General features: G+C 41.2%; 2 protein-coding genes across 2 annotated transcripts in view; both read right to left on the reverse strand.

The window, feature by feature from the left end:
• Positions 1 to 1289: 1289 nt before the first annotated feature.
• On the reverse strand, positions 1290 to 5623 carry FBXL22 (F-box and leucine rich repeat protein 22). The gene is made up of 2 exons (XM_066328793.1): positions 3711 to 5623; positions 1290 to 1741 (listed from the first exon to the last, which is right to left on the reverse strand). Exons 1-2 carry the CDS (start codon positions 4043 to 4045, stop codon positions 1396 to 1398), a joined length of 681 nt encoding a protein of 226 aa, XP_066184890.1. The 5' UTR covers positions 4046 to 5623; the 3' UTR covers positions 1290 to 1395.
• A 3875-nt stretch (positions 5624 to 9498) lies between these two features.
• USP3 (ubiquitin specific peptidase 3) overlaps positions 9499 to 22311 on the reverse strand; it is a 40527-nt gene continuing 27714 nt past the window's right edge. The window contains 11 exon segments of the mRNA XM_066328794.1: positions 9499 to 9771; positions 10562 to 10629; positions 10739 to 10852; positions 10987 to 11105; positions 11770 to 11850; positions 12022 to 12128; positions 13937 to 14083; positions 19322 to 19388; positions 19391 to 19434; positions 20095 to 20208; positions 20771 to 20853. Coding sequence (XP_066184891.1) covers positions 9606 to 9771; positions 10562 to 10629; positions 10739 to 10852; positions 10987 to 11105; positions 11770 to 11850; positions 12022 to 12128; positions 13937 to 14083; positions 19322 to 19388; positions 19391 to 19434; positions 20095 to 20208; positions 20771 to 20853 — 1110 coding nt within the window. The 3' untranslated portion in view covers positions 9499 to 9605.

A 22311-nucleotide genomic window follows, 5' to 3' on the forward strand; every position in this document is an offset into this window, starting at 1 on the left:
TAAATATCTCTAAGTAATGAAGATGCAATAATGTATTTTCCTTATTGGTTTTCTGAGTGAGTGTAATACAGATGCTCATACAGATTAAGTATTTCTCTAGAATTGCAGCATTGTGTGACTTAAGTTGCTGCAATGCTGTGATTTATTTCTTAGCTCAGCCAAATTAGAGAATACCAAGGATATCTGTGGATCACTTAACCAGGATTGGAAGAAGTAAGTACATTCAGTTATGTTGAGAGCTGTGAAGTCTTCTTTGGTGTCAAGTTTTGTAGACGGTGGCGTAGTTGCAAAAGCACGTAAAAAAAGTTTCACTTCCAGGTAGCAGTACGCTGTGCAGGAAAGGGACAGCCTTGTGCTTTAGGATGAAAATAGCGCCTGGTTTTGTACTTTACTGTTAGAAATGGGTGTTTATATGGAGCTGATCTGTAGTGTGTTCCTAATTTAGCATTTAAAACTACAGGCTATTAGTCCCTGTCTTTTCTTGGGGGTTAGTTCTCTGAACTAGCACTTGTTCATATGGCACTTCTAATGTCAGCTTTAAAAAATGGTGTATATAACTTGGTTGCTTATAAAAGTACATCATGCAGAGGGTCAAACTGTGTTTTGTGTGCCTTGAATCCATGCTTCCCTCATTAAATAAAAAAGCCTGCTAAATCAGCTGCCACTTAATCATTGAGGAAGTTCTGGTCATCTAGCTTTTGCTATAAAGACCTTTCAGGTAGTGGTTATCCTCCTTAGCGGATGGAACAACTGTCTGGATATACCCTTTAACAGAAGTTTGTTAATCATTTTTGCCCTGAAATTTGTGAAAATCCAAGTCACTCAGGCTCTCTGCTGTGACTTTTTGCCCTTGCCCATTACATAAGGAGTTTTGAAAGTGCAGGGTCCAGTCTGAACCTTGTGACCCAGTGGGTGGCTCTTCCTTAATGTTGCGTTTTCAAGTCCCTGTGTGACTCATTCTGCCTCAGCACACTCTGTTTCCTCCACGCAGTCAGGGAACCTTGCCATCAAACTTACTGCACCATGTTAAACTACTGTTAAACTTTTTCTTAAAAGTCCATAAAATTTATTGAACTCCATCAAATTATCTGGCCTTAATAAACTCAATGCTGCTTCCCTCTTCTTAGTGAGGTCTGTCTGCAGCAGGAGGGTACCAAAACAGCAGTTCTGGCATTTTGTGACAGCAATGCAGTGTTTTCCAGTTTCAAGGAACAACAGCAAACAGTTTTTTCCTGAAGCCCATCCAAGAGATGCATGCATTTTCCCAGTACACTCTTTACAAAGCATTTTCCCAGTACACTCTTTACAAAGCAACCATTTGTTTGGACTTGACCAGAGTCCACAGAAGTAGCCACCTGAGTGAGGTAAAATACCACACTGATTATTTTGCTGCATTTAAAACTGAACCAATTTTCTTGATGCTTTTTCAAGCATCAGCTTTTTTTCTGGCTTACTGTCTGGGATCATGTTAGCACTTCTCTCTGCTCTCAGCATTACTGAAGGACACTTTTCCCTGACTCTGTCTAGCCCAGCTTGTGTTACATTGCGGCAGAAATCCACATGGAGCGTTCGCAGTGATGCCCCATGGAGGGTCACTGCCTTTAGGGTGTGGTCCGTGATCCGCACACAGTTCTCCAGTTTGAGGCTCTTCAGGTTTGGGCAGTTCTTGAGAAGCTGCAAAATGCAGTTGTCTGTAACATGGCCACATCCTGAGAGGGTCAGAGACAGCAGATTAGGGCATCTGAAAGTAGGATGGGGACAGGTGAGATGGGAGAAATAAATCACAGAGCTTGCAGAAGCAAACAGCATCAAGAATAAATTATGAAGGCTGGAAAAATGCATTCTCTTCATCAGGAGGGGCAAAGAGGCACAAGTAGGTGAGCGCACATGTGAGTCCTAATGTTCAGCCTAACTAAAGGCAAAGCTTGTCTCCTTTGCTGTTTCTGTTGGTAGCAACATCTCTAGCTCAGCTGGCACAGGGGAATGTGGAAAGATATTTAAACTCCAGCTGCACCATTTTTGCTTAAGGAGCTGGATGGTGCTGTGCTTCTCTAGGTACAGACAGGAGATCCAGTAGAGAGAAGATTTATTTCAGGATGAAGTGGAGGACAATTGAGAGAAGAGATTGCTGTGCAGACATGCTGAGTGTGAGCAAGTAAGGCCCTCCCACTCTTCATTTTCAGGAATTACAGATATATTTTATCTCCTTGGATTTACTGAATAGGTGCTTCCTAAAGAGTGCTGATGTTCAAACCCCACACAGCTCTTAAACTTTCCTTTGAGTCAGTGAAACTGGTAACTTTTTTGTTATAAACAAATAAAAAAGCTTTTTCTTGCTGCATGAGTAGGCCTGGGGAAGTACAGGAAAGGCCTATCCCCACTGTATATTATATATATCCTATTCATGCTGTACAGGAGCTGTCCTGGAGCAGCTGCTGTGCTGAGCAGGGCCCTTTGCAGCAGCCTGCAAACTGGCTACTGGTTCAGTCCTCTCTCCAGGCAGTAGCAGTTCAGCATCCACCTGTTTAGCTAAACAGAGCATCACACACAGGTCTGTATTAATGTTACTCTCATAAGAACTCTAGAAAGATATTTTTTTTCTTTTAACTCTTTTCTGTTAGGAGTAGTTGAAGGAAAAAGCTGGCAGCAGCCAAGAAAGGCTCTAACAGAATAAAATTACTTCAAACTCAGGAAGAAAAGCTACTTAATGCTTGATACTTAATCTGCATTTTTCTTTCTACACAGTGCTAGGAATTTTGACTGGTAGTGCTTTCAATGGGTTGCAGCAAAAAGGGGCAGGACCTTGCATTATCCTTCCTAGGCATACGTATCCTCATTCCTCCTTAATTAACCCATATTTTTATCAACTGTTCTAGAACATTTACTTCAGAAATCTGGCACTTGCAATTTAATCCCTTTTTTGAAGCTGCTTTTCAGTTCTTGTTTTGAGATAGGACTGCTGCTGGCCCTCACCAACACATTCTGTCCTGTCACTATCCCATAATTTATTGGCTTTTTTCAGTTGTTCCAAAGCTGAGGGCTGGCTGCGGCACAGGTGCACTGTGTCAGGGAGGCACTGCTATGGGCCCTTGGCTCTTCTTTGGGACCAAGCCAACCCACACACAGTGGGACTGGCTCTACCCCATGAGCCTCTTCCTATCATTGCTCTGCTGTGTCCTCGGAGCTGCCTTGCAGCAGCAGAGCTGTGAAGAAAAAGCTGTGCACCCAGAGTTGCTTTTCCATGGTGGCATTTCTCTTCCCTCACTGCAGTTTAGAAGCAGGTAGAAATTTAAACTTTAGTATAATGGCAATATTTATTTCTTTGACTGAACTAAAGCTGACACTTAGTAACATGTTAATTGAACTTGGTTGTGATGAGTGAAATCAGGACTCTGCTCCAGGCACACCCCCAGACTCTGCCAGAATGGTGCAGTTCAGCTGAGCAGCAAGTGTGGGAGGCAGGAGTGCACCTTCCCATAATAATAACCAATTCTTAGAAATAAAGAAGGAAAATGTAGACTTAAGAGAAATCTATATGAAGTATACACTATTGCCACTGTAAAATGAAATTATATTACATTAAAGTTGTAAAGGCAAAGCAGTCATGTACTTCATGCTCCATTTCAGGCAGGGACTAGAGAGTATTTAAAATAACTCTCACTTCACTCATCTCAAGGCAGTTACTGCACACTCACACCCACAGAACATACCTGTTGCAAACGTCTAGTAAAAAATCACTGACAGTGTTCTCATGCCTCTTACAGAAGTCTTTCTGGAAACTGTTTTTCATCCAGTCCTCAGTGTTACACACCTTGACTCTCTCTGAATACCAGCAAATGGATAAGTGTTTTAAAGCAGGTCCCAGGAGAAAATTATCCTTCTTTAGTTCCACTGGAGAATAAAAGTTCAACAAAGACCACAGTAAAGGATCCTGAAATACTTCTAGCAACTTGTGACATGTTTTTGCTAGATTTTTCCTACTGTTTTTGTCCAGAAAAGAGAAGAGATGTACAAGGCATTCCCGATTGAGCTGAGTTATGTGCATTGCCTGGCAGCAGTGGCAGAGTGTCTTAGCCTTGTGGAGTAACAGCAGTGCTGGAGGGAACTTGCACTCTCCAGGAGCCTATTGCACATATATGGTTGTGGAATGGGGTTTATTTTTGGCTAACAACTGGTGCAGAAGCTCAGAACAGGGAAAGGAAAAGAACCATATATGCAGCTTGTGCTTCCTTTGTCCAAGGAAATGGAATGAGCATGTACAATTTGACTGTCCTGAAATGCTTCCTTAAAAGGGATCTTTTTTTCCCCCCTTGTAGACTCTCCTGAGGTTCAGCAAAGTTCTTGAGCTGAGTTACTGGAGTGGGGTGGAGCTGTAGCTACAGCTGCCAGGCATATTATCTTTGCCAGCGTTTCTCATTCGGGAGACTTGGCTTTCTGAACAGCACTTAAAGAGTAGAAGTGTTGCACACTGCAAAATCAATTTGTTCTTTGATTTTTCTGAGGTTGCACATTTGATTCATGTTCAAGGACTGTTATATGGATAATGGAACTTTCATGAACTGTTTTTTAGAAGGAGCTGAAACATTCTGTGGCCTTGAAGCACACACACAGTCTGCAGTTCAGTTTACAAGCCTCAGAGGCAAGGGCAGTTTCCTGCCCAGTTATTTGAGGCTGAGCTGCGATTCTATGTACAAAGCTGGCTGTGTCCCCACCTTCTGCAGGAGGGAAGCAATGACACAGAGGCAGCCACACATGGAAACAGCAAGGCTATGTTTAGTTCCTTGTGGGCATGTGCTTTTAATAGATGTCTTCTGTTGGCGTGCATTTTGCAAGTTTGGCTGTCTTGTTTTTGTAGGTTTATTTCCATTACCACAGAAACCTGTTTTCCACCCTTTGGTGGAAAAAGGAGATACGAAAGTGGTTTTCCAGGTAAAAGTATCTGTCGTACAGTAATTGAAGAAAGTGTAGCAGAAAGTTGATTCTAGAAGAAAAATAAAGCTACAAGGGCAAGTTGGAATTAAAAGCAATAAGCATCCCTTTAACTTTGCTTGTGAATCAAAAATGCTTATGGTATTTTTTAGTCATCTTCTGCCTGGTAAATAAATGAGAATCAATATATTCAACAAATCCATAAAAAGTTACAGCAAAGAGCACTGGGGAAGTTTTTCAAGTGGCCTGCACACAAATAGTAGCTGGGAGAATTAATGCACCTCTGGCTTTTTAATTAGGAGTGTTTTAATACAAGACAAGTTTGAGTGGGACCCAGTTTTACCTCTTCCTTCTTACCCCGAGAATGCAGTTTAAAATTCAACTCTGAAGAACAAGATCTGAAATTTGTTTGTAGTTCACAACAATCATAGCTTGAGAAGTGCTTGAGTAATGTGTGTGTCTGAAACACAGCTGGTGTACACAAAGAAATGGCAATTCTTTCTGCTTCGTTCTTCAGTTAGTAACTTTCTACTATATACAGTAAGCTGTGTTTAACAACTTGCTTTTATATGCTTTGTCATTTAATCTTTTCTTTGAAATGATAAGGAGATTGCTGTTCCCCCTCCCCCCTCAGGAACAGCTCTGGTCAGTGCCACAAAAAGGACAAGATTGCACATACCAGGTAATGCAGTTCACTGGAAAACAGCAGCTTAAAAGGGGTGCCTGCACATGTTGTTCCTCATTCTCAAGAACTTACCTTTGGTTTTGAGCAGGTTTAAACAGTTGAGACTTCTCAATACAGGAATACTATTTTTAAAAATACTAATTTAAAAAAATCCCCCAAATTAACAATCCAGCAAAGTTGAATGACAAGGATGTTAGGATGGACTCTTGGCAGACAGAGGGGACACACCACAATGTGACATAAAAATTTACAGCAGTTGGGTGACAAGGCATTTAAAATGGAATGGGATGTCCTCTTCAGGGTTAGGTGCTAAGTTTGGTAGAGGTGTTATGGAGTTAGGAACACTGCAATTGCTTTATTTTGTTATATTTTCCCAGAGCAAGGTACAGTACTCTGTCTTTTGTGTTCAGAAGACATACATCAATGTTCTGCAAGCCTGTAGAAGGACAAAAGAAGTTTCGTTTTCTAAGGAAGGGAAAGACTTTAATGGCACATTTTCCATAAACACACTGTGTGATGAGATGTAATTCCCATTCATCCTGGAAATGCTTGTGAAAACACACAAGATGAGCAGAGTCAGTAATCCTCTCTGAAAATTACACACGAGATTTTAATGGTAAACAATTACAACTATGGCACTACAGTACTTCAGAATATCCTAAAGCATGTTTTAATCAGCTGTCAAGGTGCCCATTACCTCATCAGTAAGACACAGACATATCAGTAATGAAACATTGCTGGAGGAACTTCTGAACACCACATGTTACACTTCCCACTGATTTAGTAAAATCTTCATAAATGGCCTCCTGCTTTTGATACAAGTCCACTGTCCCTGCCTGTCTCAAACTTTTAAACTCTCTTGCTGACATTTAGGAGCTGGACATTCTGCAGTTTTGATTGACATAAATCTTGGCTCCAGTTGTATACGTGGCTAAACGATCACTAACAAAAGAACAGGCTTTGATTGGACACATTTTGGTGAAAAAGATGCAAGTCTTTGAAATGTAGAGAACAGATGCTGCTTGCAGAGCAGTCTCGCTTAAGCAAGAAAAAAAATTCTTGCCAGCTAGTGTGTAGTATGATGAGCGGTAAGTAGAAAAGAAACATTTGGCTTAAATGAAAGAAGTATTTCCCCCCCACCCCCAAGCTAGTAGATAAATATAGGATATACAAGCTAGGTTAAAAAGGTAATACTAGGCCAGGTGCAGTATATGTTACTGGTTCAGTGCTTAGTTACTTTTCTTTTTTTTCAGACACCACACTGAATAGAATACAGTGGATAAGCAAAGTTCTCCACCAGGAAGAGAAATACTTGTGTTGCCACAACAAACTGTTCATACTGTCCATCAGGGTTTGCAGTGGGAGAAAGTTAAATTAGGAAAGAATTTACAATGTACTTGTTCCAGCAAAGCATATGGCTGAGTCCTGAGCAGCACCTGCTGCAAGGATAACCTGCTGTGATTGCATCATGTTCCCAGGCTGGCCGCACATGGCCCTCCTGGAGACACCACTACCCAGGAGCTGCGTAGGACACAGCAAATGAAACTGAAAGAAAATACTCAGCTGAGAACACAACTCTGACCCAAACAATTGCTGTCAAGTAGAAGTTGATAAAAATAAGTGAATGTTGCTGAAGATGAGAAATTTAAATTTCTAAAAATACAGAAAGGCACATTTACATCACTGTTTAGCAAGAACACTGCATACACCTGACTATTTTAAGTTCAACTGCTGCTGGCCCAGAGATAGTTGTGAAGGTAAATTCTAAAGAAATCTGGTCCAAGCAGCATGCAGAGAAAACACAGCTAGAGGTGGCATCTGCACAGCTCCCTGTGAGCAGCAGGAAGGGCAGGAATGTGGTACAATGCTTTAGCTTTCCTGTTTTCTGCCTGTGTAAGTGTAAGTATCAGCAACTTAATCTTGTTTATTAGAAGAAAGGCTCTGCCAGTAAGAAAGGGAAGGTGACTATCTACAGTTTAAAGCAATGACAAGTTGTATTTATTGTTCATCTTAAGTAGGAGACAACATCCTTATAACTGTGTCACTGTGTCAGATTACTCTAGAGTCTTAACCTCTGTACATATTTAAAACCCATTAGCTATACTGAACGATTTCTGCAGTTTTGGATGAAGTTAATTTTTCCCTTTCCTGGTTTAAGATGTTGTAACAAAGCTCTCAAGAATGGCCCTGTACCAAGCGCCTGAATGTGATTTGTCCTTTCCCTGGCTTGTGTACAGCCAGCAAGACCCCAAGGCAAGGCAATGCTGTGCACTCCCTGTGCTGCAGGCTGCTCTGGGCTCCACTCCAGCCACCCTTGCTCCCCCATGTCCTTCAGGGGCAATAACTAAAATAGGACTCACAGTTGGAGTTCTTGTGTGTTTTCAGACAACTGCATTTTCTGTTAACACAACTAAGAGCTGCTGTTTGGTGGTGGGACTCTCTGTGAACTGTATGGTCCTCTTAATGAGCTTTCAGGAGTGTCCAGCTCTTTGGGACAAGGGAGCCTAAGGTCTAGCCAAAGCCAGAAAGAGTAAACTGAGGAAACAGAAATGCAACATTTCTCAAATTTCATATTTTCTGTCAGATTCCTGGCTTTTGCAATAGTGGTTTTCCTGTCTGCCTTTCCCATCATAGTAGCTGATTTTTACTCATCAACAGTAGAGCTAAGACCAGTTTGGGTTTTTTTAGCATAGTCTTTCTCCATTACATAGGCAGGTTTTAGAAACTGCACCATGCCTCTGATGTTCACCTACAGACTGAACAAAAATGCCACCCTGGGCCAGTGTGTAAATGCCACAGGAACTGCCCGAGCTCAGGCTCCCTAAGCTTGCTCCAGTCACATGCACACGCGGCTCAGCACCTCCCCTCTGAGGGCTCTGCTGTGAGAAACTGAGCATCCTTCATTGAATTTGCATTTGAACTGATAGAGCAATTCCATGCAAAGCACCTGCAACACCATCTGTCGCTTCCTGCTTCCTAGTGTAGCCACTGAGCAGAGTAAAATTTAGACCTATCCCTGTTCTCACAAACCCCAGCCTAGCTGTACTTCCAATTCCCACCAGGAACTAAAGAGTTCTCTACTTGGGGTTCTACTACCAGGAAGTTGCCCCAATTTTCAAGCACGTAAGTGTTCAAGATCAAATTTCAAGATGACAGTCTAAACCAAGAGATGTCTAATGCACTTCAGGTTCAGTTAAAAAAAAACCAACCTAAATGTAATTTAGACAGGTACATTTAAGATCATTGTTTCAAATATGCAGGGCGGGGGCAGAGCAGTATTCAGTTGCAGTATTGATACAACTGGACCAACTATTTATTTACAATGATTCCTGGACTTCACTAGCCTGAATACACACCAATATAGCAGCAATTACCTGGTCTGTTCAATGATGCCACATCACCTCTCTTTTGCAGGCAAACAACATTGGTCAGAGGTCACTGTTTCAGTTTCTTGCACGAGGGAAAACAGTACGTGCAAACAATTCCTTGATTTAAAGAGATTAAATCATATCTACATAATCAGGACTGAAAACAGCACGAAGTTGTATTGCTCTTCATGATCAAAAGCACATTTATCTTGCTTATATGGAGGACAGAGGTTTTTTGATGTAAATGTGCCTTTAGAAAGTGAGAACTGAAAACATTAATATAAAAAAGTCAAATAACTATTTCATGAAACTATATATACATATATACATATATATATATATATACATATATATATATATATATATATATATATAAAAAAATTGAGTTATCACAACTAAAGCAGCAAATTAAAATCTGCTGAGGTTTTCTGGTATAACTAAAAAAAAGTTAGTTTGTGTCCAAGTTCAGTAATTCAAATGCTACCATTGACACAACAAAACAAAAACCCACAAGAGGAAATTGCAAAGTGCACAATGAAATTAATAAGTCTTGGATCAAGTATTTATGGAAAAATGGAAATGTTTGTCCGGTGGACTTGATAAGTAAGAATGCAAAGGAGGTATTAAAGTTTCTCTGCTCCAGGCTTGGCTTGGCGCTCCACATAGAAGAGGATGTAGGCCTTGGCCTTACCCACGGTCTCCTCGTCGGTCAGGGTTACGGTACTGTCATTGAAGTGGAACCAGCGGCCCTCGTGCGCCGCGTACGCTGTGTAGTGGCCAGAGCCAACGCTGTGGGGCAGGCAGAGGGACAACAGTCAGCAACACACCTCACTCCTAAGGGAGGCACCTTCTCTCTAAGGGACTGCCAGCAGCCTAAGGAAGGAAGGTACTCACAGCCCTGCAGAGCAGATGCTTCTCTTCTTGAGCTGTGAGGCTCAAAGTTCTCCAAATTAAAGTTTTACAAGAACATATTATCTTGTCCCTTCTACTGTTACTCTCAATAATCTGTCCAGGGCTGGGAAAAGTTAAAAGACTCCCAGTAACTTTACTTCAAAATATGCCCAACGCCAGCTCTGGGGTGTGCCTATAAGCCTTCACTGCTATAGCAGGAAAGGTAATGGTGATGATCTCTTTCACCATACACATCTTTGGGGTGCAGTTGTTCCAAGCATGCTCACACACTTCCATTAACATAAATGAAAACATACCTTCCAATGAAAAAAAAGAGGAAAAAATAGTCCTATCTTGTAGTAAGAATTCAAAATGAGGCATTAATTTCTGGAAGGCCCCCTGACTCCTGCTCTTGGTTAAGGGCTTTTCATTTGTAGAGGCACTAGAGTATTTTCATCTCACACACGCAGTCATTAACCCCAAAGACTGCCAGGGGACATTCACAAGCCTAACTCTGTTGGCTCTATCTAAATAAATTCAGTTTGGCTTCCTGCTGATTTACAAACTACAGCTTATTTCCCCCAATTAAAATACATGTCCTAGGGATGGAAACTTCTTCATTAACTCCACATGTACCTTAGTGCAAGAAGGTGTGTGCCAGGAGGACAGGCTGGTTCCATGTACTCACCCTGAGCCATGATGCACAACCACAGCTACGAGGTCATACAGGCAGCTCTCTGGGCCACTGTTTTCAGGCTGTGGTAGGAAAAACCAGAAAACAACTCAAATCTTAATAGTACCCATTGTAATTTGTAATAAAGACAGATGTCATGGAAAAAAATCATGTCATGGTAGGTCTTCTTACCTCTAACAAGTAGCATTTCATGTCTAGGCCTCGCAAGGGAAACTCAACATATGTATCAACTTTATTTCTCAGATATGCTGTCCAGTGAAAGCGTTTCAAGTGTAAGCATAGCACCTACAGGGGGACAGTTACAAAAGGTGTGTTAGGCTGAACTTGATGCTGGACACTGCAGTAGCCATGGAAGGAGGAGCCCTTGGTTGAACCATTATTTCCTTTGAGATTTTGTCATTTCCCATGCTTATACAAACCTTTGGTAGTTTCTGAATCCAGAATTTTTTTGTGGACTTCTGTTTCTTTTTGCATTTGTGACACATGTATAGCTCTGTCTCATCAAGTTCTTCCAGGTCTGTAAAACTGCGAAGACAATCTAGGAAAAGCAGATGCATTAAGTGATTTTTTTAACATGAAAGTACAACAATATAGGTGTGTTCATCTGCTGCAGTCATTCTAGTTATATTATCCATCTGAGCAGCAAAAAAGCTGTGTAATAATGTTTTAATAGAACATGTTGTAACATGCAATCTTCCCCGTTCCTGAAAGCTGCTAGAAGTAGTTTGAAAGAAAAAACAGGCATTCACAAAATCCCCATCTTGCAAACAAGATTCCATCCAACATTCAAGCACAACTGCTTTCAAACAAAGACAAATTACTTTCTAACATAGAATATTCAACTTTTAAAGCTTGTTTGGCTTTAGATACAAAGTGAACAGACACAACAGCCATGGTTTTCTTAGATATTCCATGATTTTCAACAATTCTGTTCACATATCTGTAAAAACTAACATCCTGTATAAACCGAGGTCAGTAACAGCACTGCTGGCCAACCTGCTGGACTGCATTGATGCGGTTTAAATGCAGAACCCCCCAGAGCCATGGGCATGGGCACATACTTTAAAGGACAGAGCCCCAGCAAATACCCACAGGCAACACTGCAGATCAGTGGCTGGAAGAGTGAACTACATTAGAAATGCTCTGACTAGAAAGAAAATCCTCTTAGGTGTGGTATGATTCGATTAGCCAGGCACTCTTACCTCGTAGTGTGCACATTGGTCCACTCTCTTGGTTTTTAGTACGTTTATTTCTGAACTGACTGGGAATATCTAACGAAAGGTCTAGAAAAGCAATGATTTAAAAAACAAAATTAGAGCTGAATAGAACAATGTCTGGTCTTTTCAGGCTGAAACTCCAGGTCTGTCCTCTTGACATCTAAATTTATCAAGCTTGAGATTTAATTTTCTGCTCTAAGTCACACGGTATTTGGAACACAAGAGGCAGCACCTTACCTAGGAATGGGTCAAACTTTCTAGATTCAGTCCCACATATTAGGCAGTTGACTTCATTTTGAAGAATACCTCCAAAAATGGCAGTGACAACAGTAGACGCTCCATTTCTAGACAAACCACATCAGAGAAGTACAGTCAGCCAGAAAGCCTGAGCTGAATTCCCAACACCTGTCCTATGTTTGGTGCTCATACCTCCCAGTGTCCAGCCAAGCCCATGGAAAAGGGACTGGGTGCTCCAGGCAGAACAGGCACTACAGCCGCCCAGGGGTACATCACACGTGTGTGTGTGATCCTATACTGCTTTATCTTGGACCTAAAAAAGGGTGAACTGGGGGCCCCTAAGCAGATGCTCAAACTGTCTATGTTGTGGTGCAGTTGGGTGCATTTCTATAGTGGAGCTGTACCTGACCCTCACACGGGTCCAGGATTTTAGCCCTGTAATTAAGACTTTATCTGAAACAAAAATTCTTTCTTCTTAGGTAAGTCAAGCATATTTTTGTTTTAGCTCTACACCCTTTCTTACATGTGCTTTTAATTTCTTTCAGCACATTTCTGCACTTCACTGCCAACAAAAGCTTAAGTTGCATTAAGACATGATAAACAATGTGCAACTTCAGCACTATTCTCTAAGCTTTCATATGACTGAATTTTTTTAGTAGATTATGTAAAGGGCCTGCTTTTCATACTCCAATTTAAAAAATACATCAAACAAATTTTAAGTTACATTATACAACACTAAGGCTTGCAGAGGCCTGTGTTCCTTGCCTGTACTCCACCTACAGCTTTACAGCTAATCTGAACGCTTCCTGAGCAGGAGAAAATAGCTACTCAAAAGGACAGGTGCACAAGAAGAGAGCATTCACAGCCTATTTATTACTTTACTGGAAGCATTAAAGTGCCCTCACCAGTAGGGCAGCTTACCAACCATCTCACTATACATTTGAACAGCCCTTCTCAAGACAAATTTACAGTAGATAGGTGAACAAAGATTAAATTCTCCTTGGATTCTGACATCCAAAATAATGACAAAGTAAAATCAGTTTAGGTATCAAATACATGTCAATTCTACAAATATTTTAGGATTGTTCTGGGGGATTTTTAAGCACGAGCAACACAATACAAATGCAGTTAAGAGCACAGTCTGAACTCTACACTTTCCCTAATAAAGCATCTATAAAACCCTGCATTGTCAGGCCTGCTTACTCTGTCCTAATCAGTATAGAAGGGAAAACTTAAGTTCAGTGTGGGGAATCAATGACTTAGGGACCAAATGGTTTTCTCTCTTACGAGAGTTTCAATCTGAGAGAAAACACAGCTGGGACAGAGGTCAGAAAAAACAGTATTTTGAGAAGTAGAGAAAGAGGAGTGAAACACCTGTTTCAAGGTACACAGTAGCATTAAAATCAAAATTATGCAGATAAAAAAGCACCACGTGTCAAGTGATGAGATCATCTGCAGGAAAAGTGACTTCAAGCTCTAACTTCACTACTCAGTCACTAATCCAGGAGGTCTGCTGATAATTCAAACATCAAAATGGTTGTTTTTGCTCCTGCACCATTCAGTCTGTCACTCTAAGAAAATGATACTGTCTGGAGAGAAGAAAGAATTTTATGGGGTATAGAATATACAGTTCTTTATTTTTGAAAGACTAGTGAATTAAAATGTCTTTACAGCTTAGCCTGTATGCTCACTCACACCTGTGAAAACTGCTGACCTAAGTAAGACACTTCCTTCTGAAGGGACACAGATCCTACAGAATGCTCATCTTTATAACCTGCAGTTTTGCACTGCCTGAAGTTAGAAGCACTGAAGAACACTTAAAACAAGGAACCCTGAATCTGAAATTTCAGAGCCACTACACGCAGACCCATGCTAAGGCATGAAGGCTTCGAAGAAACTAAAAACCACTTCTTACATGCAACATTTGTTGCTTGCAGACAGGGTAGAACTTTCTTGCAAGATTACAGAACGTGAAACACCGTTGAAGCCACCCTGGAGTTCCAGGTGTAGATGGTCCAAAAGGTAACGCATGAACTCATGGGCATCTTGTTGCTGGTATCCCCTTAAGAGAAAAGGAAACAACAACAAAATTGCTTTAGAGACAACACATAGCAAGCACCAGGGTCGCAGGAAAAAACCTTTGCTTGTTTAATCATACTAAGCAGACTTTCCATATGTGCTTGGTACCAAGAAAGTTTTCCAAGTAGCCTTTGGAAAGGTGTGGCAATGTCCTGACAAATTACGTGATTTTGACTTTGCAGCTCGTGCTTTCTGCATGCCTCTTGTGAGACTGGGGAAACTTTTAAGAATATACAATTCAGATAGAAGAGAAAGCAGCAGGGAGCAGCAGACACCTTGCCATGTGCTCACACACTGAGCCTAATGGAGCTGCCACACTGTTATCTGGCCTCACCAGCCCCACCTGTGTAAGGGGCACCCCAGGACTGGGTCCCTGTTAACTGAAACACACAATGGATGGCAGCAGTAGCTTCTCCTCTGTCATCTTTGGTACTGACTATGATTTGTGCCTCAGCAGAACTGCTTAGAATCTCATTCAGACAGGGCACTATTTGTCCCTACTTTGAATTGGCCACAGATTAGGGTCAATATATTGTAATCTCAAACCTGGTAAGATTCAAAAGAAAGACACCACAAAATGTATTCTTCATGTGGGCTGCGGAGTCATTATTTCTGAGTGGTGCTCATTTAGTCACTGATCCCACTCACTTTGGCAGGTAGAACTGTTTATGTGTTTAGTCCCCTCCTCACCAAAGACAGGAATTTAGTCTCTAGGTTTCTTTTCCACGTGCATCTTTCAGCATCAATATGAAGTCTAAAATAATTAGGATGAGAGCACCATTTCTTCTAGGATGAGCCATGCTTGGAGTTGCACACCTCTCCTGCATAACTCATTTTCCGGGAGAGGGAGGTAATGGTGGGGTACTCAGAGCATCTCTTGAGCATTTGGATTTGGTAGGACAGGGCAGTCTCATATATGTTGTTCCATCAGCAGTAATGCTGCTCAATCACCATTATTTCACTACTAACAAACCTTACCGAAAAGAACAAGAGAAGCCATCAGGTTAAAACATGCTTTTTAAGTTATTTAAGCTAAATCATGCATCAAATTCAACAAATAACTGCTGTTCCCTTGCCATTAAGCTGCAAACTGAGACAAAGCAGGACAGGATACATAGTGAAACACTGAAAGCTTTGTGCAACACTGACACATGCATGTGCAGGTCATCATAGGCCTAAGCTACAGAGATCCCTACACAGCAAGAGCTGGCTTCCCTTCCATCTTCTGTCCATTCTCACATGCTGTTTTATCAGGCCTCCCCTTTTCCACCTCACTACCTCACCTAAGTGCTGGCAATAACTTTTAGGTAGGAATGTCTGGGAGAGAAGCGCGAATGGGTTTTTAATGCGAGTGCTCAGGGGAGGGAAAATCCTGTGAGACTCATAGCAGAGTACCCAGATGTGGAGAGAAATGCAAATGGACTCAATGCAAATATGCAATGTGAGGCTGATGTGTTTAGTGAGGAACACAGATGTGTCCTATGAGAGTACTGCTAAGAGCTAACAGAATAAAAATTAAAATTTTCTCCTAACAGAATAAAAATTAAAATTTTCTCCTTGTAGGATGCTTTCTTCCAAACCAGCAGCATTAAAATAAAGGATATAGACACATGGGCAGCACTGCCTACCTTTTACAAGAGAAAACCCAGCACACAGAAACACTGCTGTGCTTCAACAGGCCACAGTCCTGTACAGCCAAAAATATGACTTTTTGTCCCAAAGTTGCAAAGTAATTATACATTTGATAACACAAAGTAGTAAAAACTGAATTCTGCTTCAAAGCTGCATGTTAATTGTGCATGGCTTTGAAGTTGCTAAGGTACCACAGGGTTTGCTTAGTTTACTGAATACAGATTTCTTCAATAACCACATAAGCAACCACATCAAACAGCCAAAGATTAAATGTATGGAAAGTCTTTGCTTCAGACACCTTTTTGATGTGAAATTTCTCATAAAAGATCTTGGCACACTTGCTCTGCAACAAATAAACCTCTGGAATTGTTCCACATTGTTGGCTGTGCTCCTGGTGCATGTATTTATCATTGCATGTAAGTATGTTAATTATATATGGAAAATTCATTGGATTTGTTAAGAAGCATAACTATAGATACAGATCTTTAAAAGGACACAATGATATGGACAATGCACTGTTTAAAATAAATTACATTAAAGCCCTTCAGCAAAATAGCAGAGACTATTATTCTGATAGTCTGCTTGTATAACAAAACTGATGTCCAGTCACCAGAAGCAATTGAATTAAAGCCCACCTTCAACATTCTTTATCCCAGTGGCAAGAGGATAGGATATAAAGAGGATCAGTTACCAGGAAAATAGAGCACACTATTTATACAGCAGTAAATCAGCAAAACGCACATCTTGCAACTTGGCATGTGGCTGCAGAACTGCCCTGGCACACAGCACAACAGCAGCCAGGGAGCAGCAGGACTTGTTGCTGACAGCAGCAGAAGAGCCCAGAGACCCTCCAGGTGTGCCTCTATTAACTACAAATGGCATTCTCTACTCCCTGCTGCAGTGTGAGGCAGAGGAATACAGAGGGCAGCAGCAGCTTCTTCTATAATCCTCCTCAGGGAGAGCAGCACTCACAGTCCTCCACTTTAACAGCCAAAATCTCATTGAAACAAAACAACTGAACCATCTTTAGGCTGCTCCTCCCCTGCCCCACTACTTCAAACTCCATTAGCACACTCCAAAGTGTCTGGTGTGCTGCTAGCTCTATCTTTCTTCCACACATCCATCCATCTGCCTTCTTCTCCCCATCTCCCAGGGAGCACACAAGACACAACTGTAATTTCAACATTGTTAGCTTTTACAAGGTTCAAGTAAGCACTGAACAATTTTCTCCATGGACACCTGGGAGTGGGGACCTGCTAAAAGCAGCTGACTGTATTGTCCTTTTGATTTTATGAGCAGACATGCTTCCCTAAAACTGGGAATAAAAAGGGAAGAGGGAGAACCCAACAACAGTACTTTTCTTTTAAAAGCTGTGGTAGAATACACAGTGCTGAAAATTTGCTTGAGGAACTTTAGGGAACAGGTTCCTTGCTTTGTCTAACAAAAATTAGAGAAGACTGTAATAGGGAAACTGGCCACAGACATAACAGATTATGTTTGTTTGCCTATAATGTTTTGGTCACTACTTGCAGGCACTGGTATTAAACTTCCTTGATTCTCGTAAGCCAAATGAAATGTAAGTGGCAGTGTGAAGAAGATTCAGATTTATGTGAACAGATTTATGTTGTTTGGGTTATTCCTTGAGCAGATGTTTTCACTGCATCTTTTCAGCACTGCTGGAGATATAACAGGTAAGAGAACATCTTAAGTATCTGAGAATATGGAGCAACTGTAGTGGTTTTGGTTCACCAATCTAAGTTTTTCAGTTAATGCACCAACTGATGTAGTGAGTTTAGCACTGGCCAAATTCCAGTGTACTCAGCAGAATTATTTATTCATTTTTTTGCTGCAAGCTAAGGATTAGGAGGAGAGCAAAGCAGGCTCGAAACTTTCAAAGGTGTCAACAAAACTTTATTAACAGAATGAAAAGAAAAAAAGAAAAAATAAACCTTCAGAACACTTCTCCCTCTAACTCTTCTTTCTTTTTTCTCTGACAGTGTAAAGAGACAAATTTCGGTATTTTCAGTCAGTTTATTACTTTTAAAATAATCTCCCTTCAGTTTACTTAGGGAGAGGAGTCTTTTCCTGTCATGTCATGGAGACTTTTTCACATGAAACAGTTCTTTGTTGTTTTAATTTCATGAATAGCAGCTGCGCTGGATATTTACAATTGTGAAGTCTCTCCTATGCTTGGTAGTATTTTCACGACTATCACCATGGGTCATTTCAAAACTGAAATGGGTGAAATTTTAAGGATGGCTGTTCTAATATAGAGACAAAAGTTTCTTCATCTATTTTGGGAAACAGAGGTTGTCTTTTATCTGTGGGGCGAGGTTTTCATCTCTTCCATTCTCTCTCTCCATTTAAGCTTTTCATCAAATCACCAGTATTGGTGCTTCTGCTCATGGCTGTGGCTAGCATGCTACAGCTCTCCAATGCATTTTCTGAGTTATAGGGAAAAAGAGTCTGAAGTATTAATTGTATGTTCATCCTAGCTTTATAAGAAAATTTTAGCTTAAGACTAAGGTGCCTTTTTTTTTTCCCCTCATTTGGGCTTTGGCTGTTTTTTTCCCTCGATGTTTGTAGGTTTGTTTTAAAATGGAATTTTATAGCACTGAAAGAGTTAATTTTATTTGGGCTTTGGATTAGGAAATGGCTTTTTCTTGTTGGTCACATGATTTCTGCCAGGCAGTGGCTGTGGGGGCTTGCAGTGGTGATTTCAGCTGTTTCTGTGCTTCTGAATGGGATTTTCTAAATGTTTATGGCAATTTCACAGAGGCATATTTAGCTTTTTTAAGTGGCTTAACAGGGTGTCAGTATTTCAAATCAGCTAGCTAATTGGTTTTGTCAGGTCCAAAGGAAACTGTTAAGGTTTTTATAGCTGGATTTTTTTCCTTAACTAAAAACCAAACTATGTTAAACTATGACAGCAACTTACCTTTATCACAATATATCTTAACAGGTTTCAGTGCTCCTTTGAAAGAGGTTCGGGGGCCAGGACAGGGAGACCTTAGAGAGGAACAATACTTGGGTTTACTTGGGTAACCTTTTTCCCCTTTCTCTTCGTCTGTTTTGTCAGTATGGGCCCAAAATGCTTATTATCCACAGGATTTTTCTCTTACAGCCCTTATATCACGTCCAGCTGGTAACTAATATATTTTGAGAGAATCAAGGAAGTTTCAGTCACTATGTTTACATTTAGGCCTGTAGGTACTATATCTTTTTCAATATGACTGCATAATTTTCTTATTGCAGCCAAGATTGGGTTCTGCCAAGACCCTGCACTTGGCACTCACCTACCAGCTTGATTCTTTCAGAGCACTAGCTCAAAGGTACAACTACCACAGCTTCTCATTTACATCTCTGTCCTCTCTGACATTGCTACATGGGGTAGAAGGGCAGAAGGAAAAAGTGAGCACTACTGATGAACAGAAAGCTGTTGACCAAAGCAAAGATCCTTTTAAAAGCACATCTGTAGGCATATGGAAAGCTGCATAGAGTGCATCCTGTGGATGCAGCTCATTTTAGAGTAGGACACCAGCAATATGTGATCGCAATCAAGAATACTGTTATTTTTTAAAAAACTTACCTAAAATTTGGCATTATTTTCCAAACAACGTAAAATAAAGACTCTGGACTAAACGCAGTTTGACTACTTGCCACAAAGCACAGAGTGTCTTTCTGAATTCTTCCACAAGTGAACTGTAAAGAAAGTAAGAGCTGGTGTTAATTTGGGTTTGTGTTTATAACCCTTAGAGGTCTACTTATTCAACAGTACAGGTAGCAGAAATTAGCTTGGTTAAGACTATAACGACTGGGTAAATATCCCTTTCCGTAGCTTCAAAGACTTTTGTGCAAATACCTACCCCATAATGCTGTAACACACAGCTTCGGAAAACTATTTCAAATGTTCAGGACTCACTGTGAACACTATGCACTGTTTGCCATTTTAGTGCAGACTCTGGTAACACCATCCCTTTAACACTTGCTCAAACAACCTACAGATGGTTAATCACTTACTCCTGAATTTTCTGTAGTAGGCTGACTTGCAATCACATCCTCATGACCCTATTTTAGCTGGAATCAGTAGCATAATGTCTGAGCATGTGTCAGGAGGACTTAACATGATGTAACATGCCACATTCCAGCACTACCTGATGTATCTTACTGCCTCTTCCTGGAGCATCAGACCTTTAACAGCAAGCTGCAAGTGATAGGAGTTTCTTTCTTTGTAGACAATTACATTGTTCTGTGCCTCTGTCCCCTGTGAATTGTGCAATATCAAAAGTATCCAGTGGCCCTAGCAGCCCAAACCTGCAGTTTCCCACACAGCTCAGAGCTCACAAGGCCCACACAGCTTACACATTGTTGTCCCCCTGGCTCCTGGTGTGGTAAGTTCGCCGCCCTGCCGTCTTCCCGTTCCTCAGCTCCACTGCAGGCAACTCTTTGAAGTAACAGCAAAACTGCTGAATGTTACTAGGAAAAAGGAAATAAGAATGAAATCATTAAAGGGCAGAGAAGAAGGGTATTATGTATTCTGGAGGTTGTTCTTTGAAATGCATAAACACCACTTCATACAGTGATACAGGATGGCAATCACAAACAGTTCAAGAGACAAAAAATACTCTAGCAAATACCTTTTGTCAGTAACTAAGCAGATCTGCAAATATCACTGGCATCCCAGCTTCCTAAAGTAATTACATTTTGGCTCTGCTTTGACTAAGAGATACCCCGCCAGACTGAGCTATCATTTCCTACAACCCAGACCTGCATTTGCTGAGGAAAACATATTTCACTGGCCTTGGCAGTGAAAGAGGCACGGCCATGTCCTGCCCTTCTGCCCAGAACATGGCAGGTTTCTTCTAGAATGCTGCACCACAGAATGTGCCTCACGCCATGAAACAACTTCATTGACCCACACACACCCACTCCTGCAAATTCAGGAACACTTCTGTCCTGTGGAAACCTGCCAAATTCACCTGCCCAATGCTACAGCACACAAGCTTCCTGAGAAGGGTGGGAGAGCTGCAGAAGTTACCTGAGCGACTGAAGGATTGCGTTCATGAAACAAGTGTTCCCCAAGTTCCGAAGGCCTGTGGCACAAAGGGCATTGGTGCTTCCCTAGAATGAGAACAGTTGGGTTAAAGAAAGTTTTATCCTTGCTCCACCACTTCCCCCTCTCCAGTCCAGGGTCATCACTGTTGATCAGCACAGATCTGAACAGTAACCAACTTCACTGAGTGCAGCTGCAAAGCCAAAGCAACCACCTCAGCAGTTCAAACTGCCCTGAAGCTTCATCTTGACGTGAAAACTGTTTCTTACTCATTTTTGTCAAGAGAAAATTATACTACATCTTTTCCTGTGCAAATAAATCTAGAATAGGACAACACAGAGTTAATCACAGGCCAAGGATTTGTGTGTATATATGTTAAATAATCACACTCCAGGTAGTGTTCAATGAGAACTGGACAGCAATTTCCCTGCAGTGCCTTTGCAAAATGAAAAGTTAAAGTACCAATCCTCATCCATCACTTCCCATGTCTAAAATGCACAGTCTGGCCACCTCCATTTTTAAGTCACGAGCATTAGTCTAAGTCTCAGCGGAGTTCTGTGGTGGCCAGAATGGTTTTTGAAAAAGACAACAGCATTTATTTGGGAAATAAACAGTCAAGTTGGACTGTGCAAAGAAAAGGCGAAGACTTTGAAAAAGAGAAGCAAAATACACACCATTTACAGCCTAGAACAATGAACCCACAGACAAGCTTGCTTTTTGTCAAATTATCTCCGGGGTGGGTGGGGAGGAAAGGGAAGAAAAATGTGGACAGCATCGCAATTACGACTCTAGAATCTGCAACTCTTGGAGACATTCCATTGTCTACAAAATACCACACTGGAAGTTCATCAAATGTCTGGGCATTCTTCATTGTTCTAACAGAATTTAAAAGCTGGGCTATCTTTTAGTATCTCAAAGTGAAACATCACAGTGTCCTGAGCACATTTGTTTCTCACTCTTGCTCCAAGTGTCACAGCACAGCACTAATGCACACAGCGTTGCCCCTGCAGTTCAAGAGAAGATTCAAGATGCTGACAATAAAGATAATCTGTTGTTAGAGGCAATACTGAAGTATTAATAAAACTGGCAAAACAGCAGAGTAGGAAGAATAAGCATTTAGTTCATGCTTTCTAATTCTGTCTTGTCCTTATCTAAATGTTGCCTGGAATTTTTCTTCTGGTTTTTACTGGCTGTGAGTTTTCCAGAGCATGATGCTGTGTACCGCCACAGCAAGAAAGCCCCACTATTTCTCCCAGGCTTCCTCAATCTCTGCAAGATTTGGACAGTACAGGAAGGGCAGACAGCACATTCAGAAAACCCTAAACTGACCGTAGTAGTGGATTTTTTAAAGGAACTAAATCCCTCCAGACTTTGCCAAACAGCAAACAACTGCTTTGCTCCATCCCAGGCGCTTATTCCCATTCTCTCAGGCAGTTGTTCCTATGGCTGAAGGAGCTGCTGCTCTAGCTCCCTTTGATGACACTGCTGTCCCACAGCCCAAGAGTTTTGCTCCATGTCTCCCCCAT

Source organism: Sylvia atricapilla, chromosome 13 (assembly GCF_009819655.1).
Source record: "Sylvia atricapilla isolate bSylAtr1 chromosome 13, bSylAtr1.pri, whole genome shotgun sequence".
Classification (NCBI taxonomy): Eukaryota; Metazoa; Chordata; class Aves; order Passeriformes; family Sylviidae; genus Sylvia; species Sylvia atricapilla.